At 41.6% G+C, this 26,761-nt stretch overlaps 2 gene segments (V, D, J or C); both read left to right on the top strand.

Annotated features, from left to right (window-relative positions):
* The first annotated feature begins 21,218 nt into the window (after positions 1-21,218).
* LOC115156936 (T cell receptor alpha variable 9-1-like) lies at positions 21,219-22,793 on the top strand. The segment is given in 2 exon segments: positions 21,219-21,363; positions 22,295-22,793. Coding segments are annotated over 2 exon segments (525 nt in total).
* Positions 22,794-22,806: 13 nt separating this feature from the next.
* LOC115156959 (T cell receptor alpha variable 18-like) lies at positions 22,807-23,507 on the top strand. The segment is given in 2 exon segments: positions 22,807-22,887; positions 23,007-23,507. Coding segments are annotated over 2 exon segments (408 nt in total).
* The last annotated feature ends 3,254 nt before the right edge of the window (positions 23,508-26,761 follow it).

The following is a 26,761-nucleotide window of genomic DNA, read 5'->3' on the forward strand; positions in this document are numbered from 1 at the left end:
CAAGGTGAAACTTTGACATTGCTTGTGTTTTCAATGGTAAGTTACTGATGAGAGTCAATAGGTGTCAGTAAAGTATCATCAATTTGCTCCTATTCTTTTAAATGATGCATGCAACATGTCAACACTACAGGTGTCTGTGTTGTAGAATAATTTCCCCCACCAAACAGAATATACATTCATTATTTTTTAACCCTTTCTTGTCACAATTGCATATTATTTTTGTGCTTCTTGTATTCACAATTTGCAGTTATTTTACACACTGAACAAAAATATAAAACACAAGCTTTTTCCAATTCATATAAGGAAATCAGTCAGTTGAAATAAATTCATCAGGCCCTAATCAATGGATTTCACATGACTGGGAATATAGATATGCATCTGTTGGTCACAGATACTTTAAAAAGAATGTAGGATCAGAAAACCAGTCAGTATCTGGTGTGAACACCATTTGCCTTATGCAGTGCAACACATCTCCTTCAAATAGAGTTGATCAGGTTGTTGATTGTGGCATTTGGAATGTTGTCCCACTTCTCTTTAGTGGCTGTGCCAAGATGCTGGATATGTAAGGGAACTGGAACACACATATCAATCCAGAGCATCCCAAACATGCTCAATAGGTGACATGTCTGGTGAGTATGCAGGCCATGGAAGAGCTGTGATATTTTCAGTTCCAGGAATTGCATAAGATCCTTGTGACATGGGGCTGTGCATTATCATGCTGAAATATGCGGTTGAGGATCTCAGGATCTCGTCATGGTTTCTCTGTGCATTCAAATTGGCATCAATAAAATGCAATTGTGTTCATGCCTGCCCATACAATAACCCCACTGCCACCATGGGGCACTCTGTTCACGATGTTGGCATCAGCAAACCGCTCGCCTACATGACGCCATACACGATGTCTGACATCTGCCCAGTCCAGATGAAACTGGGATTCTTGTCTACCTACTGAATTGAACATAACCCTAGAATTAACCTGAACCCTAGCTTCAGTTGGTACCAATAATGAAACACATTAGGAGAAGAGGGATTATGAGGCAGGACGTTTTCTACTTGATTAACTCCAGGCAGGTGTGAGAGGTTTATTTTCTGGACCAAATCGAGAGACAACCCCTGCATCATAGTCTACATGGTGACAGTGGTGGAAAAAGTACTACATTGTCATTCTTGAGTAAAAGTAAATATACCTCAATAGAACATGACTCAAGTGAAAGTTGCCCAGGAAATTACTACTTGAGTAAAAGTCTAAAAGTATTTGTTTTTATATATACAGTTGAAGTCGGAAGTTAACAAACACCTTAACCAAATTCATTTAAACTCAGTTTTTCACAATTCTTGACATATTTAATCCTAGTAAAAACTCCCTGTCTTAGATCAGTTAGGATCACCACTTTATTTTAAGAATGTGAAATGTCAGCATAATTAGTATTTGGTAGCATTGCCTTTAAATTGTTAAACTTGGGTCAAACATTTCAGGTAGCCTTCCACAACCTTCACACAATAAGTTGAGTGAATTTTGGCCCATTCCTCCTGACAAAGCTGGTGTAACTGAGTCAGGTTTGTAGGCCTCCTTGCTCGCACACGCTTTTTCAGTTCTGCCCACAAATTTTCTATGAGATTGAGGTCAGGGCTTTGGGATGGCCACTCCAATACCTTGACTTGGTTGTCCTTAAGACATTTTGCCACAACTTTGGAAGTTTGCTTGGGGTCATTGTCCATTTGGAAGACCCATTTGCGACCAAGCTTTAACTTCCTGACTGATATCTTGAGATGTTGCTTCAATATATCCAAATCATTTTCCTGCCTCATGATGCCATCAATTTTGTGAAGTGCACCAGTCCCTCCTGGAGAAAAGCACCCCCACAACATGATGCTGCCACCCCCGTGCTTCACGGTTGGGATGGTGTTCTTCGGCTTGCAAATCTCCCCCTTTTTCCTCCAAACATAACGATGGTTATTATGGGCAAACTGTTCTATTTTTGTTTCATCAGATCAGAGGACATTTCTTCAAAAAGTACGATCTTTGTCCTCATGTGCAGTTGCAAACCGTAGTCTGGCTTTTTAATGGTGGTTTTGGAGCAGTGGCTTCTTCCTTGCTGAGCGGCCTTCCAGGTTTGTCGATATAGGACTCGTTTTACTGTGGATATATATACTTTTGTACCTGTTTCCTCCAGCATCTTCACAAGGTCCTTTGCTGGGATTGATTTGCACTTTTCGAACCAAAGTATGTTCATCTCTGGGAGACAGAACGCGTCTCCTTCCTGAGCGGAATGACGGCTGCGTGGTCCCATGGTGTTTATACTTGCGTACTATTGTTTGTACAGATGAACATGGTACCTTCAGGCATTTGGAAATTGCTACCAAGGATGAACCAGACTTGTGGAGGTCCGCAATTTTTTGTCTGAGGTGTTGGCTGATTTCTTTTGAGTTTCTCATGATGTCAAGCAAAGAGTCGCTGAGTTTGAAGGTAGGCCTTGAAATAAATCCACAGGTACACCTCCAATTGACTCTAATGAAATCAATTAGCCTATCAGAAGCTTCAAAAGCCATGACATCATTTTCTGGAATTTTCCAAGCTGTTTCAAGGCACAGTCAACTTCGTGTATATAAACTTCTTACCCACTGGAATTGTGATACAGTGAATTATAAGTGAAATAATCTGTCTGTAAACAATTGTTGGACAAATTCCTTGTGTCATGCACAAAGTAGATGTCCTAACCGACTTGCCAAAACTATAGTTTGTTAACTTCCCTGGGCAAGGTGGGATGCAAGCTGGGCAAGGTCAACAGCCAGTGGAATCGCGTGGCGCGAAATACAAATACCTCAAAAATGCTATAACTTCAATTTCTCAAACATATGACTATTTTACACCATTTTAAAGACAAGACTCTCGCTAATCTAACCACATTGTCCGATTTCAAAAAGGCTTTACAGTGAGAGCAAAACATTAGATTAAGTCAGGAGAGTACCCTGCCAAAAATAATCACACAGCCATTTTCAAAGCAAGCATATATGTCACAAAAACCAAAACCACAGCTAAATGCAGCACTAACCTTTGATGATCTTCATCAGATGACACTCCTAGGACATTATGTTATACAATACATGCATGTTTTGTTCAATCATATTTATATCAAAAAACAGCTTTTTACATTAGCATGTGATGTTCAGAACTAGCATACCCACCGCAAACTTCCGGTGAATTTACTAAAGTTCACAAAATACATAATTATTTTAAGAATTATAGATACAGAACTCCTTTATGCAATCGCGGTGTCTGATTTTAAAATAGCTTTTCGGCGAAAGCACATTTTGCAATATTCTGAGTACATAGCCAGGCCATCACGGCTAGCTAATTTGACACCCACCAAGTTTGGGCCTCACCAAACTTAGATTTACTATAAGAAAAATTGGATTACCTTTGCTGTTCTTTGTCAGAATGCACGCCCAGGACTTCTACTTCAACAACAAATATTGTTTTGGTTCCAAATAATCCATAGTTATATCCAAATAGCTCCGTTTTGTTCTTGCGTTCAAGTCACTATCCGAAGGGTGATGCGCGAGCGCATTTCGTGACAAAAAAATTCTAAATATTCCGTACTTCGAAGCATGTCAAACGCTGTTTAAAATAAATTTTTATGCTGTTTTTCTCGTAAAATAGCAATAATATTCCAACCGGTCGACGTTGTATTCATTCAAAGGCTGAAAGAAAAAAATTGAGAATTCTCATGAACGCGCATCTCCAGTGTCACTGTTCCCAGCCTGACCACTCACAAAATCTCCTACTGTTCTTCGCCCAGAGACAGCAGACACGTCATTCCACTTTCTGGTGCCTTCTGAGAGCCAATGGAAGCCTTAGAAAATGTCACGTTACAGCAGAGATGCTGTATTTTCGATAGAGATGCAACAGAAGGAGAACAAATTGTCAGACAGGGCACTTCCTGTATGGGATCTTCTCAGGTTTTGGCCTGCCATATGAGTTCTGTTATACTCAGAGACACCTTTCAAACAGTTTTAGAAAGTTTAGAGTGTTTTCTATCCAAATCTACTAATTATATGCATATTCTCGTTTCTGGGCAAGAGTAGTAACAAGTTTAAATCGGGTACGTTTTTTATCCGGCCGTGCAAATACTGCCCCCTAGCCCCAACAGGTTAACAAGACATTTGTGGAGTGGTTGAAAAATGAGTTTTAATGACTCCAACCTAAGTGTATGTAAACTTCCAACTTCAACTGTACTTTAAGTATCAAAAGTAAATGTTATTGCTAAAATATACTTAAGTATCAAACGTTTTGAAAATATATTCATAATTTCTGATTCCTTATATTAAGCAAACCGGATGGGACAATTATTATACTTCTTTTAGTTTACAGATAGCCAGGTGCACACTCCAAAACACAGACATAATTTACAAACAAAGCATTTGTGTTTGGTGAGTGTGCCAGATCAGAGGCAGTAGGGATGATTAGGGATGTTCTCTTGACAAGTGTGTGAATTGGAACATTTTCCTGTCCTGTTAAGCATTCAAAATGTAATGAGTACTTTTGGGTTTCAGTGAAAATGTATGGATTAAAAAGTACATTAATTACTTTAGGAATGTAGCGAAGTAAAAGTTGTCAAAAGTATAAATCTTATAGTACAGATACCCCAAAAAACATTAAAGAATGTTTACTTAAACGCTTTACACCAGTGCATGGTGATGTCATTGCCCAACATTTACGTTAATATGCACCTCGGAGACAGGGATTAGGATCATGGTTGCATCCAGGGTCAGTCATTGGTTTCAATCATCAGTTGACTTGACTACTGTTTAAAATATATATATATTTGATGTCAGTGCCCCAATGGAAATCTAACGAGCATAATAAAAAAATGTCCTTAAAAATCTGTCAGTTTAAACTAGTGATATCTGTTTTTTTGCATTGGATGCATCTGTGGTGCATTGGATGTGTCTGCAATAAAAAGTGACAGAGCTAGAACGATGTTTGTCAGACCATGAGACATCCCAATAATCGGTCTTCTCACAAAACCATCTGTAGCGTCCGAACGGACTACAAACTAGTATTGCCCCTCTATGGAAAGATGAGACTCTGGAGAACACAATGGTGTTGTCCATTTTAATCTTTGACCCACACAAGCGTCTTGGGACAGCCTATCTGCCAACTTCTGTCTGTAGCATCAGAACAGTTTGGGCCACACACTAATATAACCACTGTGTAGAAAGGTGAGAACTCACAAATAAATGTGAGACTCACAAAAACGTATATGTCGGTTGTTTTGGTCTAGGATGACCACAGGCCTCAAGACTCGTCTGAAGGTCCCACGGTACCAGTTGAAAAAATAAATAGAAGTATATATGGAGGCTTTTTAGTGCCAAAAAAGACATGTAAAAAACAACATGAAATGATTCCTGATCTTTCTTAATTCTCTCAGATATTGGACAGACACTTCAGAAAGAACGTCCTTTTGATTTAGTTGACGGACTACTGTATATTATGTTCCATGTAGTGAATCTGTTATTCAATGAATTTTTATGGGCTAATTGCAGCAAGACCAAAGAAAACATTTCATCTAAATGTTTTTGTCTTGTATTTTTTTAATACTTCAAGGGGTCTTAAAATTCAAAATCAAATAGCTAAATATTGCTTTGTATGACTTCCTAAAAACAATTCCATGTCGCTTAGTACAACCCCCCTCCCTCAGATAAGACAGGGCTTAGACTGTCAAGGGTATTAATGCATAGTAAGAATAACTATTTGTGGCATTGGGCAGCATAGCCCAGGTCTATATTGAACTGATCTATAGGCTACTGTGGACTGTGCCTTTCTTTCTGATTTTGTTGCAAATCCTCAATGGATATATAATTGTATTATATTTGTCAGATGATCTCAATTTGGCCTGAACACAAAATATATTTCTTCAAACCACATAACTGCCAAATAATGTAAAAAAAGATATTCAATGGTTCCAAATATATCAAATGTAACTAGGAATCCCTCTTGCAGTTTAACTAAATAATTGAATATACAATAAGCTTCTCCCCTACTGCAAAGCCCCACAGTGGATGGAACATAAAGTCTGTAACAGTTTGTTCTTCCTCTATACATGAATCATAATGGCACATTGGATTAGGAGTACTTTACTTATCCTGGCTGCATGTTATTTTGGTATGTTATAGTGCTTCTCCTTTTTACATTCTATGAACCTGTTAGGTTCTTATTTTTCAGATTTAATAACTCACGGACACTATAGAAGCTTTAACCAAGTTTAATCCTTCCCAAAGGTTCTGTACAGCTGAAAAATCAGACAGCTAAACATTTCAGACATCACAGTTTATATGCAGACGTCACAGTTTATATGCATCCTACTTAAGACACTCCTCCTCTCTCTCCAATCCTTACATTTTATGGTTCTACAGGAAAGAAGGTAACCAGATAGCAACCCTGATTACTCCCTTAAGGGGAACTGACCTCACCTCCTGACCTCAACCCCTCCATCTAATACACAGATGTCCATCTGTCTTCCCTGTATCAACACATCGCTCTCCTCTCCTCCATCAAACACATTCCAAAGCCTTCTGGCTTTTTACAAACTCTTTCTATTCAAGGCTTTGTCTCTATTATTTATTTAATATCACAATGTTTAGCCGATCCCAACAAACCTAAGCATATTATGTATTATAAAACCCCAAAATATTTTTTTTTCAGATTGCAAAGGTGAGGCTGTTGACCAGCAGAGAGGACATGTTACTGCCCTTGAAGGAGAACTGGTAACACTCAGCTGTAACTACACTACCAGTAGTCCATCTCCTGATCTCTCCTGGTACATCCAGTTAACTAGTAACTCTCCTCAGTATGTCCTGAGAAGAGATCGTTAGAAAGAAGGGAGCAATAGTGATGAGTTCCAGGGGAGGTTTGTTTCCAGGCTGAATATCACATTTTGCTCTGTGGAGTGCTTGTCACAGGATTCTCAATGTTTGACGATAACCAAAAAGAGGAGGAGAGAAGGATTTCATGGTGTCATAATGGCATAGCTACATCAGAGTTTTTTTATTATTCTCCCGTTGGTCTCACAGTAGCAGACATGGGACCCTGGCTGAGCAATTTACTGATTCTTGCTGCATGTTGTTATGGTATTATAATATTATTTTACTAATTTGTTTACTGCCTTTGCTTGAATCCCTTTCTTTTTTTCAAACAGTTTTCAGTAAAGTACTATCAGTATTAAATTCATACATTTTTATTCACTCAAATATGTTGCTTGATTATTTTCTCCCTAATACAAATGTGTAATACATTATTTTCCAGAATGCAGAGGAGAAGACTCAGTCATTCAGCCACCAGGAGATGTGATCGCTACTGAGGGAGAACAGGTCACACTGGGCTGTCAATTTGATGCAGTTAATATGAAGGACCTCTACCTGTTCTGATACAAGCATGAAGTAAATGACTTCCCAGAGTTCATGCTGGGACGTTTTCCTTTTGGAAGTAAAAATGCAACTGAGTTCAAGGATAGATTTGATGCCCATCTCGATGCAGACTCCAAGTCAGTCCCCTTGAAGATCCAGAGGTTGCAGCTGTCTGACTCTGCTGTGTACTACTGTGCTCTGAGGCCCACTGTGTCAACAGGATATACAGCCTCATTACAAAAACGATTTGATAGTGTGATGGAAGACTCTTAGAGAGCCTAGTGGAAGCTCCTCCTCAATGCTTCCTAAGGCAGAGTTAAAGAAGTGGCGACACATACTTGTGTGTTTTTTCTCTCCTTACCTACCCATCTCACAGTAGACATGGAACCTTGGCTGAAGAAATTTCTGGTTCTTTCTGCATTTTGTTGGGGTATGATACATTTTTGGGATTTGCTTACTGCATTGCATTAATTATCCCTTTATGCTGTCATGACAAAATGAGAAAGTTGCTCACTCTATATGCTTCTAATGATTTAATAGGTATAAATCATCAAACAGCCTTTCTTTTTCAACTTATATAATTTCTCTCCAGAATGCAGAGGAGACAGAGTGTTACCGCCAAAAGGAGTTGAGACGGCTACTGAAGGAGGACAAATAACCCTTGCCTGTCATTACGAAACAGACGATCCAAGTCCATATCTATTCTGGTACAAACAGGGAGCAAACGACTTCCCCAAGTCTATACTTATGCGGCACAAATTTGGAACTGTGGACAATGCTACTGATTTCAAGGAGAGATTTCATGCTGATCTAGATGCCAACTCCAAATCAGTCCCCTTGATGATCCAGAAGTTGCAGCTGTCTGACTCTGCTGTGTACTACTGTGCTCTGAGGCCCACTGTGACAACAGGATATACAACCCCTTTACAAAAACATGCTGAGCTACACATTGACAATACACCTGTCTGTACAGCATACAACACCCCTTTACAATTGACACAGTAACCTTCTCACTACCTCCTTGATACTACCAAGACTAGTGGTAGCAGATGGTGATAATCATAGTTTTTATGTCAATAAAGCTACTTCTTCCAATTCAGCTTTAAATGTCAGCCTGGTCTCATAGACTAGACTTAACATAGTAAATGTAAATCCTGGACACTCAAATTAGCATGAAATGTTATGTTTGGTATGGTTACATAAGACAGAAAGTTACTTAAAGCAAATCCTTACCCCTTTTTGCTAAACCTTGCCTAATCCTAACCTTAACAATCTAACCTAACTCTTAACCCTAACCCCTAGTCTAGCTAATGTTATCCAGCTAACTAATGTTAGTGTTAGCCACCAAGTCACCTAACTAACATCAGCCACAACAAATTGGAATTCGTTACATATTGTATGTTTTGCAAAATCGTAGCATATTATACACATTATAATTATTAACATTTTCTTCAAAATGGATGATAGACATCCACAAATTAGTACATAGCATATGAAATGTGACATATCATACTAAATGGAGTCGTTCGGATTTACTTACAGGATAATACGAAATGCTCTGAGACTAGGTTGTAAAGGTAGATGTAAGAGACATTAAAATGACATTACAATATCTCATGGATTAGAAAATAGACCATTGTTTTATTTTTAGAGTTGGCCTAGTAGTGTTACTTAGATGAATTTAGAAAAAGCGACATTATATCCTGTATTGTGTACAGAGTAATGGAAAAGCCAGCATCAACCACAAATTGGCCACATTACCAAGAAAATGTTGCTTTCTACTTTAAAATGACTTGTTTACAGTATTTGGACATCCGCTCTATGCTGTCCTGCATGGTCTAGGTCTGTGCTGCTACAAAGACAGGAATCTAGAGAGCACACCAGTTTCTGTATTGTAACATCAGTTTGTCTTGCCCTTTGTATTCTATGATAATTATGGTACATTGGCTGTGGAACTCTGTTGTTCTTGCTGCACTTATCTTTGGTAGGATACGACTCTCATGATCTTTTTCTCAATACCTGATATTACTGGAATCCGGATATTTTGTGACCATGTGACTTTTAGATTCTATCAGAACTGTTTTATAATGAATTCTTCTTTCACAACCCATTAATGTTATCACCTTAAAGGTACCTAAAGTGCAGAGTATCAAAATCCTGAGACGTTTGTAAGTCAGTTTGTTTAGGGTGTTGTAATTACAGAAAAACCCTTACGCCTCTAAAAAGTCAATTTTGGTACTGTCTGACACTTGAATTATATGTGTTCAGTTTAAGAAAACTGTAGCTATTTTAATACATAAATAATAGAAGAACAATATTTTACCAGGCAGCCTAGTGGTTAGAGCGTTGGACTAATAACCGAAAGGTTGCAAGATCGAATCCCTGAGCTGACAAGGTTAAAATCTGGTTGTTCTGCCCCTGAACAAGGCAGCTAACCCACTGTTCCTAGGCTGTCATTGAAAATAAGTATTTGTTCTTAACTGACTTGCCTAGATAAATAAAGGTAAAATAAATAAACTAAACATAGAGTAGTAACACCTCATCAAATATGTTAGGAAATGTACTACGATCAGACAAATTACTATCATCTCTGAACAACGATGTGACAACAAGCAGACCACCATAGTCCCTGTGCCCAAGGAAGCGAAGGTAACCTGCCTAAATGATTCCCGCCCCGTTGCACTCACGTCGGTAGCCATGAAGTGCTTTGAAACGCTGGTCATGGCTCACATCAACTGCATCCTCCCGGATACCCTAGACACACTCCAAATCGCATACCGCCCCAACAGATACAAAATGACTCAATCGCACTCCACACTTCCCTTTCCCACCTGGACAAAAGCAACACTTATGTGAGAAGTGACTACAGCTCAGTTTTCAACACCATGGTGCCCACAAAGTTCAGCACTAAGTTAAGGACCCTGGGACTAAACACCTCCCTCCGCAACTGGATCCTGGACTTCACCGACAACGATGAGACAGCCTATAGGGACGAGGTCAGAAACCTGGCAGTGTGGTGCCAGGCCAACACACTGCCAGGTCGAACAGGCCCCCATTAACATCGGCGGGGCTATAGTAGAGCGGGTCGAGAGTTTCAAGTTCCTTGGTGTTCACATCACCAAAAAAACAATAATGGTCCAAACACACCAAGACAGTCAGTAAGAGCGCACAATTGGACCAGCGTCGTCTGGGTTAGGGGAGGGTTTGGCCGGCAGGGATGTTCTTGTCCCATCGTGCTCTAGCGACTCCTGCGGTGGGCCGGGTGCAATGCACACTGACACGTTTGCCAAGTGTACGGTGTTTCCTCTGACACATTGGTGCAGCTGGCTTCCGGATTAAGTAAGTAACGTGTCAAGAAGCAGTGTGGGTTGGCTGGGTTGTGTTTCGGAGGATGCACGGCTCTCGACCTTCGCCTCTCCCGAGTCCGTATGGGAGTTGCAGTGATGAGACAAGACTGGAACTACCAATTGGATACCACGAAATAGGGGGACAAAAATAAATAGATAAAAATGATTTTTTTTTAAGTTCAACATCGAGAGCATCCTTACCGGTTGCATCACCGCCTGGTATGGCAACTGCTCTTCATCTGACCGTAAAGCGCTACAGAGGGTAGTGCGTACAGCCTAGTACATCACTGGGGCCAAACTTCCTGCCATCCAGGACCTACATACCAGGTGGTGTCTAAGACTCCAGTTACCCAAGTCATAGACTTTTTTCTCTGCTACCGCACGGCAAGCGGTACCGGAGCGCCAAGTCTAGGACCAAAAGGCTCCTTAATAACAGCTTCTACCCCAAAGCCATAAGACTCCTGAACAATTAATCAAATGGCCACCGTACTATTTACATTGACACCACCCCCCATTTGTTTTGTACACTGTTGCTACTCGCTGTTTATTATCTATGCATAGTCACTTCACCGCTACCTACATGTACTAATTACCTCGACTAACCTGTACCCCTGCGCATTGACTCGGTACCGGTACCCCCTGTATATAGCCTCGTTATTGTTGTTTTACTTTTTATTATTTTTTACTTTAGTTTATTTGGTATAGACTTCTGACAGTGTTGTTCTTTTACTTGCATGCCATTATTGCTGGCTAGATCAGCTTAGAGACCATACATAGAGAGAGATGGCAAAGGCGTGTTCTTATTGGTCTGTCTGTATTTGCTCAGGCTTGTGATTGGATTGCAGATAGAACCTTATAGCGCCAAATTGAAATAAGTTTATGCCGATAGAAGTTCCCAGGTTTCATTTTTTTCACTTAAAATGTACATTTTCAAAAATCTAACTACACAGACCATGAAGAACCATGCAAAGATCAATTAGATGTGGTGACTAATATTCTATATAGATAGAACCTTAAAGTCCCAAGGAATTCTTCTTTGTTTACAGAGTGCAGAGGAGCAGACAGATTTACTAAGTCGAAGAGAGAAGTGACTTCTTATGAAGGAGAAGATGTCTCTCTCAGCTGTAGATACAGATGATTCAAGTGGAGATTTAATGCCCATATGAATTCTGTCACCAAATCAGTCCCCTTGATGATCCAGAGGGTACAGTTGTCTGACTCGGCTGTTTACTACTGTGCTCTGAAGCCCACAGTGAAAACAGGATAGACAGTACAACCCCATTACAAAAACTTTCTGATAGTGTGATATAAGAGTCTTAGAGAGCCTGGTGTAAGCTCTCCTCAATGCTTCCTAAGGCAGAGTTAATCTGACCCTTTTTTTCAATTTTCACCTAAAATGACACACCCAAATCTAACTGCCTGTAGTTCAGCACCTGAAGCAAGGATATGCATATTCTTGATACCATTTGAAAGGAAACACTTTGAAGTTTGTTGAAATATGAAATTAATGTTGGACAATATAACACATTAGATCTGGTAAAAGATAATACAAAGAAAAATAAATGTGTTTCATTAAATGTTTTTGTACCATCATCTTTGAAATGAAGGGAAAAACCATATTGTATTATTCCAGCCCAGGCACAGTTTAGATTTTGGCCACTAGATGGCACCAGTGTATGTGCAAAGTTTTAGACTGATCCAATTAACTATTGCATATCTGTTCAAAACATTGTATCAAGACTGCCAAAATGTGCCTAATTGGTTTATTAATACATTTTCAAGTTGGTAATTGTGCACTCTCCTCAAACAATAGCATGGTATTCTTTCACTGTAATAGCTACTGTTAATTGGACAGTGCAGTTAGATTAACAAGAATTTAAAAGTTCTGCCGATGTCTATCTATTGGGAAAATGTTTTGTTACTTACAACCTCATGCTAATCAAAATAGCCTGTGTTTCCTCAACTGTTCTGCGGTGGGGACACCGATCCCATAGAGGATAAGACTCTTAGAGAGCCTAATCGTCCCACCTACTCAACAGCCAGTGGAATCCCGTGGCGTGATATTCAAATACCTTAGAAATGCTATTACTTCAATTTCTCAAACACATGACTATTTTACACCATTTTAAAGACAAGACTCTCGTTAATCTAACCACACTGTCCGATTTCAAAAAGGCTTTACAACGAAAGCAAAACATTAGATTATGTCAGCAGAGTACCCAGCCAGAAATAATCAGACACCCATTTTTCAAGCTAGCATATAATGTCACAAAAACAAAAACCACAGCTAAATGCAGCACTAACCTTTGATGATCTTCATCAGATGACACTGCTAGGACATTATGTTATACAATACATGCATGTTTTGTTCAATCAAGTTCATATTTATATCAAAAACCAGCTTTTTACATTAGCATGTGACGTTCAGAACTAGCATACCCACCGCAAACTTCCGGTGAATTTACTAAATTACTCACGATAAACGTTCACAAAAAACATAACAATTATTTTAAGAATTATAGATACAGAACTCCTTTATGCAATCGCTATGTCCGATTTTAAAATAGCTTTTCGGCAAAAGCACATTTTGCAATATTCTGAGTAGATAGCTCGCCATCACGGGCTAGCTATTTTGACACCCACCAAGTTTGGCACTCACCAAACTCAGATTTACTATAAGAAAAATTGGATTACCTTTGCTGTTCTTCGTCAGAATGCACTCCCAGGACTTCTACTTCAATAACAAATGTTGGTTTGGTTCAAAATAATCCATAGTTATGTTCAAATATCCTCTGTTTTGTTCGTGCGTTCAAGACACTATCCGAAGGGTGACGAAGGGTGATGCGCCCGGCGCGTATCGTGACAAAAAAATTCTAAATATTCCATTACCGTACTTCGAAGCATGTCAAACGCTGTTTAAAATCAATTTTTATGCGATTTTTCTCGTAAAAAAGCGATAATATTCCGACCGGGAAACCCTGTTTTCGTTCAAAGACAAAAAATCTAAAATGGACTCTTCATGTGCACGCGCGCCCCCGTCTCATTGTTCTCTGATCGACCACTTACCAAATGCGCTACTGTTTTTCAGCCATGGCCTGCAAAGTCATCATTCAACGTTCTGGCGCCCTCTGAGAGCCTATGGGAGCCGTAGGAAGTGTCACGTTACAGCAGAGATCCTCAGTTTTCAATAAAGAGAGTGTAGAAGGCCAAGAAATGGTCAGAGAGGCCACTTCCTGTTTGGAATCTTCTCAGGTTTTTGCCCGCCAAATGAGTTCTGTTATGCTCACAGACACCATCCAAACAGTTTTAGAAACTTTAGGGTGTTTTCTATCCAAATCAAACAATTATATGCATATTCTAGTTTCTGGGCAGTAGTAATAACCAGATTAAATCAGGTACGTTTTTTATCCAGCTGTGAAAATACTGCCCCCTACCCTAGAGAGGTTAATGAAGTGGTGACACATGTCCAACAGAAGACATGGAATCTTGGCTGAAGAAACTTACATTTACATTTTAGTCATTTAGCAGATGCTCTTATCCAGAGCGACTTACAGTATTGAATACATACATTTCATACCATTCCATGCATTTTTTTTTTGTACTGGCCCACCGTGGGAATCAAACCCACAACCCTGGCTTTGCACACACCACGCTGGCGTTGCAAACACCATGCTCTACCAACTGAGCCACAGGGAAGACTTCTGATCCTTGCTGCATTTTGTTGTGGTATGATAACTATCATTTATCATGATAACTATTTTTGATACTGTGGAAAGAAATCCATACCTGTTCTGGTACAAGCAGGGAGCTTGCTGAAGCAGGAAACTTTTGGATCATATAATGCCATTGAAATCCGTGCGAGATTCGATGCCCATCTCAATTTAACTACATTTAAATCAGCATAAAAATCAGTCCCCTTGACGATCCAGAGGTTACAGCTGTCTGACTCTGCTGTGTACTAATGTGTTCTGAGGCCCACTGTGACAACTGGATATACAGCCCCCCTACAAAAATGAGTTTATCCTAGGCATTAGTGTTGTCACACCCTGATCTGTTTCACCTGTCTTTGTGATTGTCTCCACCCCCCTCCAGGTGTCACCCATCTTCCCCATTATCCCCTGTGTATTTATACCAGTGATCTTTGTTTGTCTGTTGCCAGTTCGTCTTGTTTGTTGAAGTCAACCAGAGTTTTGTGTCTCAGCTCCTGCTTTTTCCAATCTCTCTTTTCTCACCCTCCTGGTTTTGACCCTTGCCTGTCCTGACTCCGAGCCCGCCTGCCTGACCACTCTGCCTGCCCTTGAGCCTGCCTGCTGACCTGTACCTTTGCCCCCCTATGGATTACCAACCTCTACCTTTCCCCTGAGCCTGAATGCCGCCAGGTACTGTTTCCCCACCTCTGGTTTACTGACCCCTGCCTGCCTTGACCTGTCTATTACCTGTCACTGTTGGAATATTAAACCATTGTTTATTCGACGTGGTCTGCATCTGGGTCTGACCTTCATTCCTGATCAATGCAGAAAAATGCAAGCCTTACTTCTGTGGTGGGTGTGATGTTAGCAGCACTGTACACCTCACACAGTGACATAAGGACATTTCAGAGGAGAGTGAATGCACGCAAACATCAGTCTGAAGATTGAGAAATTAATCAGTGTTCTGATCATTATGATTATGACTACATGCAAACAAATCCTAAACACTTGAACTTCTTGCATCCTTATAATCAGATTATTTAATTATGGTATTGGTAGTAAAACATATTTAAGGTAAAAAAAGGTTTATTGAACTAAGTCAGTTAAGAACAAATTTATTTACAATGACAACACACTGTTCCCCGGTAGGTCAACTGCCTTGTTCAAAGGCTAAACAGATTTTTACCTTGTCAGATCGGGTGTTCGATCCAGCAACCTTTCGATTAAAGGCCCAACGCTCCAACCACTAGGCTATCTGCCACCACAAAGAAGAGTCATTTAAATGTGAAAAATAAGCATGTGTTTTCAATCAGCTTTATTACCTATTTTCTTCTGCAGGAATATTATCTGGAGATAGTGTGACTTCTGATAAGGAGTACTGTAACGGTTGTCATCGGATATAGACCAAAATGCAGCGGGTAAATGTGCACTCATCTTCTTTATTATAATCGGACAAGGAGAACCAAAATAAACACGTACACAAAGAAACAACAATTATACACAGGCTGGTAAGGCACAAGGCTATACACAGAACAATCTCCCACAAAGCACTCAACAAACACATACTTATATATAGGACTCTCAATCAGAGGCAACTAGAAAACACCTGCCTCCAATTGAGAGTCCAACCCCAATAAACAAAACATAGAAATACACTAACATAGAACAGTGCCCCAAAACCCCCGGAATACATAAAACAAATACCCTCTGCCACGTCCTGACCAAACTACAATAACAAATAACCCCTATTACTGGTCAGGATGTGACAGTACCCCCCCCCCCCCAAGGTGCAGACCCCGGATGTACCTCACACAAAAAAACAATACCCCAAAACAAACATAAATCCCCTAAACTAAAGGGAGGGAAGGGAGGGTGGCTACTGTCTACGACGGCACCTGTGCTACACCCCCCTCCCCAACCCACCTATACTGGAGGTGGCTCAGGTTCTGGTCTACAGCCACCCAGACTGTAGGCATACTCGCTTGGTTCCGGACCATAGGCAGACTCACTCGGTTCCCGAGCCGCAGGCAGACTCACTCGGTTCCGAGCCGCAGGCAGACTCACTCGGTTCCGAGCCGCAGGTAGACTCACTCGGTTCCGAGCCGCAGGCAGACTCACTCGGTTCCGGATCGCAGGCAGACTCACTCGGTTCCGGATCGCAGGCAGACTTACTCGGTTCCGGACTGTAGACCCATTCACCCCCTCCGAACTGTGGGCCGTCTCACTCGGTTCTGCACAGTGGGCCGTCTCCCTTGGTTCCGAACTGTAGGCCGTCTCATTCGGTTCTGCACAGTGGGCCGTCTCCCTTTGTTCCGAACTGTAGGCCATCTCACTCGGATCCGGGCTTAACACTCTTACCGGATAATAGTGACGGGGTACTGTTGTCGGATACTCTGGACGGGGCACTGTCGTCGGATACTCTGCACGGGGCACTGTTGTCGGATACTCTGGACGGGGCACTGTCGTCAGATACTCTGGACGGGGCACTGTCGCCGAATACTCTGGACGGGGCACTGTCGCCGAATTCTCTGGACGGGGCACTGTCGCCGAATACTCTGGACGGGGCACTGTCGCCGTATACTCTGGACGGGGCACTGTCGCCGTATACTCTGGACGGGGCACTGTCGCCGTATACTCTGGACGGGGCACTGTCGCCGTATACTCTGGACGGGGCACTGTCGCCGTATACTCTGGACGGGGCACTGTCGCCGTATAATCTGGACGGGGCACTGTCGCCGTATACTCTGGACTGGGCACTGTCGTCAGATACTCTGGATGGGGCACTGTTTCCGAATACTCTGTATGGGGCACTGTCGTTGGATACTCTGGACGGGGCACTGTTTCCGGACACTCTGGACAGGGCACTGTTTCCGGACACTCGAGGCTGGGCTGACGCACTGGAAGCCTGATGCGTGGTACTGGTACTGGAAGTGTCAGTTTGGGGACACGCACCTCAGGGCTTGTGCGGGGAGCAGGAACGGGCTGAGTCGAACTGGGCTGACGCACTGGAAGCCTGATGCGTGGTGCTGGTACTAGAGGTATCGGGCCGTGGAGGCGCACTGGCGGTCTCGATCGCACCTCTTGCACAACCCGTCCTGGCTGGATGGAACTAGTAGCCCTGTACGAGCGGAGTGCTGGTACAGGGCGAACTGGGCTGTGCAGGGGCCTGATGGTTGCCGTGCTTAGAGCGGGCGTAGGGTAGCCTGGACCTAGGAGGCGCACCGGTGACCAGATGCGCTGCGCAGGCATCCTCCTACCAGGCCCACTCTAGCACGGCACTTGCGAGGGGCTGAGATCACTCGCACTGGACTGTGCGTGCGTATGGGCGAGATCGTGCGCACTTCCGCATACCTTGGCGCCCTCCACTCCAAACGCTTCCCAGAAAAAGCACGGGGAGCTGGCTTAGGTCTACTGCCTGGCCCAGCCAAACTACCCGTGTGCCCCCCCCAAAAAAATTATTGGGGGTGCCTCTCCACCTCTACCTGCTTCCCAGGCAGGTTGTCACAATGGTCCAGTAATTGTTCCCACGTCCAGTCAATCCTTGCCTCCAATACCTCCAGCGACCAGGATGCCATCTCCTCTCGAGCGCGCTGCTTTCTCCACTCCAGGTGCTGCTCCCTATAGTCCACCCGTTGCTCCTTCCTCCGCTGCTTGGTCCTTGGTTGATGGGAGATTCTGTAATGGTTGTCGTCGGATATAGACCAAAATGCAGCGGGTAAATGTGCACTCATCTTCTTTATTATAATCGGACAAGAAGGAGAACCAAAATAAACACGTACACAAAGAAAACACAACGATTATACACAGGCTGGTCAGGCACAAGGCTATACACAGAACAATCTCCCACAAAACACTCAACAAACACATACCTATATATAGGACTCTCAATCAGAGGCAACTAGAAAACACCTGCCTCCAATTGAGAGTCCAACCCCAATAAACAAAACATAGAAATACAAAAGACTAGACAGAACATAGAAATACACTAACATAGAACAGTGCCCAAAACCCCCCGGAATACATAAATCAAATACCCTACTAAACAAACCACCACCCCGAACCACATAAAACAAATACCCTCTGCCACGTCCTGACCAAACTACAATAACAAATAACCCCTATTACTGGTCAGGACGTGACAAGTACACCCCCACTGAGGGATCATCAGTGTCTCTGAGCTGTACATATGAAACGAGAAGCAGTAACATCTACCTCAACAAGACCCTAACCAGGCACCTCAGGACCTACTGTATAAAGGTGCAAGAGCAAATAGTGTTGACCATATCTCCAATCATCTAAATGAATCTACAATGTCCCAAACATCAACTACACTCATGATGAAACAAGTTGCTCTGGCAGACACAGCTTCTACCACTGTGCCCTGAAGGACGCCCAGCAATACAGAGTCTCTGAGAGGATGTACTTAACCTGTTTGGTATAGGGGGCAGTATTGAGAATTTTGGAAAAAATATGTTCCCATTTTTAACTGCCTCCTACACCAACTCAGAAGCTAGAATATGCATATTATTGTTCAGGTTTGGATAGAAAACACTCTGAATTTTCTAAAACTGTTTGAATGGTGTCTGTGAGTATAACAGAACTCCTATGGCAGGCAAAAACCTGACAAGGTTTCAAGCAGGAAGTACCCTGTCTGACAAGGAGTCGTGCGTCTTACCTCTTTTTATTGAAAAGTAAGGATCTTAGCTGTAACGTGACAATTCCCAGGGCTCCAATAGGCTCTCAGAGCCCGCGAAATAACTGAAGGTTTACGAGGGAACCTCAGGTTGAAATATATTATCGCCTTTTGTAAGTGGATGCTCGGAGGACCTTTCAATGATGCGCGTGCATGAGTCGCTTCTGAGGAGAAATTTTATTCGGCTGTTTAGGCTCAATGCATACTCCCGGTCGGAATATTATCACTTCTCTACGACATAAATGGCATAAAAATTGGTTTTAAACAGCGGTTGACATGCTTCGAAGTACGGTAATGGAATATTTAGACATTTTTGACACGCCAATGCGCCATGCGCGACACCGCGAAGAAGCATTCTAGAACTCACGAACAAAACGTCGCTGTTTGGATATAACGATGGATTATTTGGGACCAAACCAACATTTGTTATTGAAGTAGAAGTCCTGGCAGTGTATTCTGATGAAGAACAAGCAAGGTAAGAACATCTTTCTTATAGGAAATGTGATTTTGGTGGATGCTGACCTGGGTGGGTATCTAAATAGCTAGCCCTGTAATGCCGGGCTATGTACTTAGATTATTGCAAAATGTGCTTCATCCGAAAAGCTATTTTAAAATCGGACATATCGAGTGCATAGAGGGGTAATGTATCTATAATTCTTAAAATAATTGTTATGCTTTTTGTGAACGTTTATCGTGAGTAATTTAGCAAACTGTTAGTAAATTCACCGGAAGTTTGCGGTGGTTATGCTTTTTCTGAACGTCACATGCTAATGTAAAAAGCTGGTTTTTGATATAAATATGAACTTGATTGAACAGACATGCATGTATTGTATAACACAATGTCCTAGGTGTGTCATCTGATGAAGATTATAAAAGGTTAGTGCTGCATTTAGCTGTGGTTTGGGTTTATGTGACATGATATGCTAGCTTGAAAAATGGGTGTCTGATTTTTTCTGGCTGGGTACTCTGCTGACATAATCTAATGTTTTGCTTTCGTTGTAAAGCCTTTTTGAAATCGGACAGTGGGGTTAGATTAACGAGATTCTTGTCTTTAAATAGCTGTGAAATAGTCATATGTTTGAGAAATTGAAGTTATAGCATTTCTAACGATTCAAAAATCGCGCCACTGGATTTCAGTGGCTGTTACGTAGGTGGGACGAGTTCGTCCCACATGTACTAGAGAGGTTAAACTAGAACACTGATAAAGGACTTGTTTTAGATGAGCTTGTTGGTCATTTCTTGACCACAGATAATTATCAGGCAACAGAGGTCTGTAGATTAGATTATTGTGGTAACATCTGTTAGAGTAAGTAAAAACACATTTAGCACAATAGGGGAAACTTGTATTAAATACAAATTAGAGAATATTATCAATATGGACACCAAATCAGTTGAAAATGCATTTTTCTTCCTGTTATTCATTCACTTCAGAAGATGAGCTGTTTTGTGTTTTGAGGTGGAGCTAGAATGAGAATGAAAAGGAGACTCAAAATGGCATGAAGGTCTTTCCTCAGTCACATCCTGCAGATCAAAGTACACTGCATATCAATTATCACTGCATATCAAATATCACAGTACACTGCATATCACAGTACACTGCATATCATATATCACAGTACACTGCAAATCATATATCATGATGTTGCTCACTTCAATATTACTGTTTTCAGAAATTGTGGGTAATTAAGGTTTTATGTAAAGTCATTTCCACATTGTCTGGCATTGTTTCATTGGTTAATATTGGTCTTTTTCAAATATAAAATAAGAGGTTTTCATGTTTAGTCTCATGCTTATTTTCTTCTCCTTCACAGGTGATACTTTAGAGGATGATATTACTCCAACCAGTCCTGAGGAGTATTATTTAGAGGGTAGCAGAGTTAAGATCTCCTGTAACTATACAGTAATAGGAGATAGTCTGCTGTAGTACAGACAGTACTCTGGATCAGGTCTCCAATTCCTTTACCTCATCACAGCTACCAATAATCCATATGAAGTGAGCAATGATGCACAAGTTCTTCAACTGTCTGTTACACTGTTACACAACTGTCTGTTACACTGAACAAGGGTCCATTTACTGAATAGGAGGAGCTAAGATGAGAGGTGGAGAGATGATTCTCCTCTATCTGACTGGAACAGGGGGATGTCTTCAGTTCTGCCTCCTGATAACACACTGTTACACCCATCACCATGTTTCTCTACCCAGTGTTTCTCCTCTCTGCACTTGTTGGTGAGTATTAGTCTGACATTACATACTTTAAGTTTATTCAAGGTAACTGTATTCAAAAAGGTAACTTTATTCAAGGTAACTGTCAAGTGTCATTTGAAAATAGCACTTCACCGAAGAAATGTAAATGACTTATCTTTTCACTTGTATTGAATATGACTCAGTGCATGTAATATGACTCAGTGCATGTAATAATTTCCCATGAACTGAAAATGTTTATCTAAACTTAACTTTATTACAGTAGGCAGTTATGAAAATGACATAAAACCAACTTCAGAGACAGAACATGGTGGGATACAGTGGTGGGATACAGTGTTACACTATCTTGCAACTACTCTGGCTCAGTAGTCAATCTTCTATGGTATTGTTAATTTCCCAGATCAGCGCCCCCCAATTCTTGCTCTACACTACAATCACCTCAAAGCCATCTGTAATAAGAGCTAAATCTGAAGACCCTTGACAGTATGTTAATCTGAATAAAGAGAGAACCCGTGTGGATCTGGAGATCTCCTCTGTTGAAGTGAGACTCTGCTCTGTACTAATGCGCCCTGCAGCCCAGAGTGACAGGAAACCCAGAAACACTGTATACAAGCCTTTCATATGTGATTCATACAACATGCAAAGAGATGCAGTATCACAAAAGAGAGGACAAATGAGAGGAGAGGAGAGATTGAGATTCTTTACAGCAACTGTACTTTGGGGTGGAGCTTGTAGGTAAACTAAGCAGAAATGATCAACAGAAAACCTTGCAGATGAAGTCAGGTTCTGTTGTACTATTAGTCAGTTTGACTTCCAACCCCAGCCATGTTGTTCATCTGGTCATGTATTATGTTCTCAGTAATAGGTAAGTTATGGCTTTCAAAGTAGTGTCATGTAATAAACAATGTTTATTTCAATAAAAAATGACTCAATGTTCATCTCTTCACATTTGCAGGTGACACCTATGAGCAGACTATCGAGCCAAACCAACATGAAGTGTATGCAGAAGTGGGTAGCAATGTTCTTCTTTCCTGCAACTACTCCTCAGCGTACAGTCTACTATGGTATAAACAGTCTCCAGGATCAGCTCCCCAATACCTTCTGCTCATCCTACACTCCGCTGGGACTGGACAGAGAGCTGATTCTCTTGACCCTCGCTTCTCTGGTAAACTGAACAAAGAGAAGACCCGTGTTGATCTGGAGATTTCCTCTGTTGAAGTGACAGACTCTGCTCTGTACTACTGTGCTCTGACGCCCACAGTGACAGGAAACCCAGAAACACTGTACAAAAACCTAACATGGCCTGGGAGTGTATTTCTACTCTGTAGTTCAAGGTTGCATTTGACAATAGTGCCATCAAGTAGAGTCAACATGCACCCATTCTATTGTGTCAAGAGGAGGAGCTTAGTTTTATACATAACATGTAATGAGAGGAACTGATTCACCCAGAGAGTGAATGTTCCAAGAGAAGATCATTAGGGAAGTCTCTGTCTACACCAGTCACTATGATGCTGCTCTTTTCAGGCTTGTTTTTGTGTGCACTTATAGGTAAGAATTCACTCTCCATTAACTGAATGTGTAATACACTTTGAAACACCAAGTGTGGATATACTGTACACTGTCTACATTGACATTGACTGAGTAATCCATGTTTTTCTTTTTTACAGGTACAAGTGTTGAAGACATAATTACTCCAGACAGAGATGTAGTGGATGTTATGGAGGGTAGTAGTGTTCAACTCTCCTGTAGATACAACAGCTCATTAACCAACAGTCTTTTATGGTACCTCCAGCACCCTGGATCCTCTCCACAGTTCCTCATAGTGGACTACTCTGGGATCATAACCAACACTGATAGTACAAAATGGACCCTCACACATGAAAAAGAGGACAACCGTGTGGATCTGGAGATCTCCTCTGCTGAAGTGACAGACTCTGCTCTGTACTACTGTGCTCTGAAGCACACAATGACAGGAAACCTCAGAAACACAATACAAAAACTGATCCTGACAAAACAAACACAGATAACCTGAATCTGAGACCCCTAGAGTCTGAATAGCTCTCATCTTCCATCCATTATGTTCCCTTCTTTTAATATGAACATTATTTCCATGTTCAACTACCAGTGACCAGACATTATATTTGGAAATTAAATAAATATTTAATGAATATCAGAATATTTTCATATGACTTAACATTCTAAACGTTCTCTCATATAAATACCATTGATTCCATATTTACTGTCATTTAGTAAAGCAAACCTTCGTCACCTCCACCACACTTCATTAAGAGCCACCATTGAATGGGTTTTATGTCAAAGGGAGGAGATACAAATGATCTTGTTCAAACTGTACATACAATGGTGATTTTAGCTGCATGCCAGCAAAGCCACTACACAACACAACACTAAACAATACTTTAATTGCACCATAACTGCGACCAGCAGTGCCCACAAACAGTTGGGGCCTACATAAAGCTGTCCCAACAGCAGAGCTTTCTATCCAGCACAATGGATTGAATCCTTATCACCGCTACACCTGGCTATCAGCGGAGCCTTGAAATGAAGAGGTGAAAAGAGACCAAATTATTAGTGTGAAGGACATGGGCTAGTGTGAAGGACAACAGCTTACTACACAACATACACTTAGTATTACTTTCTTAGCTATGGTTTACCTATCTCCCTGTGGATCGGTTTTCTAAGTCCTGCCATCTCCTCCCTTTGCCCGGTCTCCCTACGGCCCTACAGACTGCGGAGGCCCTGTTCACTCACGTCTTCCGGCACTATGGGGTGCCTGAGGACATAGTCTCTGATCGGGGTCCCCAGTTCACGTCCAGAGTATGGAGGGCATTCATGGAACATCTGGGGGTCTCGGTCAGCCTCACCTCAGGTTTTCACCCCGAGAGTAACGGGCAGGTGGAGAGAGTAAACTAGGATGTGGGTAGGTTTCTGCGGTCATATTGCCAGGACCGGCCGGGGGAGTGGGCGGCGTTCATCCCCTGGGAAGAGATGGACCAAAACTCACACCGCCACTCCTCCACTAACCTCTCCCCTTTCCAGTGCAAACTGGGGTATCAGCCGGTTCTGGCACCTTGGCATCAGAGCCAGATTGAGCTCCTGCGGTGGATGAATGGTTTAAGCGCTCAGAGGAGACCTGGGATGCTGCCCATGTGCACCTGCAACGGGCCATGAGGCGGCAGAAGGCGAGCGCCGACCGTCACTGCAGTGTTCGCACCGGGGACCGGGTCTGGCTCTTGACCCGAAACAATTTAAAGGCAATGCTACCAAATGCTTATTGAGTGTATGTAAACTTCTGACCCACTGGGAATGTGATGAAAGAAATAAAAGCTGAAATAAATCATTCTCTCTACCATTATTCTGACATTTCACATTCTTAAAATAAAGTGGTAATCCTAACTGACCTAAGACAGGGAATTTTTACTAGGATTAAATGTCAGGAAGTGTGAAAAACTGAGTTTAAATGTATTTGGCTAAGGTGTATGTAAACTTCCGACTTCAACAGTACATAGGCGTACAGAAGCCCATTATCAGCAACCACCACTCCTGTGTTCCAATGGCACGTTGTGTTAGCTAATCCAAGTTGATCATTTTAAAATGCTAATTGATCATTAGAAAACCCTTTTGCAATTATGTTAGCAGAGCTGAAAACTGCTGTGCTGATTATTATTAAAAAAGCAATAAAAGGGGCCTTCTTTAGACAAGTTGAGTATCTGAAGCATCAGTATTTGTGGGTTTGATTACACGCTCAAAAAGGCCAGAAATAAATAATTTTCTTCTGAAACTCGTCAATCTATTCTTGTTCTAAGAAATGAAGGCTATTACATGCGAGAAATTGCCAAGGAACTGAAGATCTCGTACAACGCTGTGTACTACTCCCTTCACAGAACAGAGCAAACTGTCTCTAACCAGTAATGGAAAGAGGAATGGGAGGCCCCGGTGCACAACTGAGCAAGAGGACAAGTACATTAGAATGTCTAGTTTGAGAAACAGACGCCTCACAAGTCCGCAACTGGCAGCTTTATTAAAAAGTACCCGCAAAACACCAGTCTCAACCTCAACAGTGAATAGGCGACTCCCGAATGCTGGCCTTCTTGGCAGAGTTCCTCTGTCCAGTGTCCGTGTTCTTAATCTTTTATTTTTGTTATTCTTCACTGTTGGGATTCGAACTCACAACTTTTGGGTGATTAGGCGTTCACGTTATATGCCAAACCATCCACCCGACAAACCACCCTACTTTACTTTTTTTGCATATCAAACACAACATATCATACTTATTTGACTGTTCCAGATTAACATTTACTATGTTACGTCTATTCTATGAGACCAGGCTGTGTATAAAGCTGACATATCAAAGAGCGGTAGTGAACATATCCCTGATAAGAAATAAACATCTGCAAAATTCCGGACATCAACTGAACTGATCTTAACCCACCTAACCTGTACAAAAACCTGCAGAACTAAATGCTTTGTTTCTGTGTGGATCATTATTAAACATCAAACCACAATTTTAAATCATAATGGCAGAGGTTGAGATCAGAGAACTCAGTTCACACCTGCACTGTGTTCAATCACCAGGTGGTATTGTGTTTCTCTGTCTTCATATTCAATGCACTGTGAGAAATAGGTATTCTTTACCCTTCAATCATTAGCCTTCAATTTCTCTTACTGTAGGCAGTTTTTTTTATATTGGCTGGATAAACACTTGGGAATATGACAAAGTGCAAAAATATTATTGTTTGTAGTTACTCCTGTTCACAATTCACAATGCTTGGTGGTGTAGTATGAAAGTCAAGCTGAAGGGGGCAACCTAACAAATCACACACACCCCTGAATCAGAGGATGCCATACAGACAGACACCTCCCCATGGTCTACTACTGCATGTAATACAGAACAACATGAAGCATCAACAGTAGGAGAGAGGGTGTCAAAGCTCTGTGATAGAGAGATCAGCATTGTTCTGCTCCTGACCTTTTCCACTTCAAACTGACTGACTAGTCATGAGAAATTGGCTGATCCTGCATGTTCTGGCTGCATGCTGCTTTGGTATAACATCACTCTGTTCATCTGTCTCTTTCTGTGCATTTGCTCATTTTATTTATATACATTATTATTATATGTTGTGAAGATATATGTATCTTTCTTTTCAGGGTGCAGAGCAGAAGAGAATGTAACACAGCCAACAGAAGATGTACTGGTCGTAGAAGTACAACCAACAACACTTAGTTGTCTATTTGATACAACTGATCAATCACCATATCTCTTCTGGTACAAACAACACTGCAAGCTTTCATGACTCTCAAAAGCCGCTGTTTACTTCTGAAGATCACTTTAGCACCGCCCTAAAAACCCGATTCAAATTCGACACAAACCCTCAAATAGGTACGTAATGACACATTATATAAA

Source organism: Salmo trutta, chromosome 21, assembly GCF_901001165.1.
Source record: "Salmo trutta chromosome 21, fSalTru1.1, whole genome shotgun sequence".
Classification (NCBI taxonomy): domain Eukaryota; kingdom Metazoa; phylum Chordata; class Actinopteri; order Salmoniformes; family Salmonidae; genus Salmo; species Salmo trutta.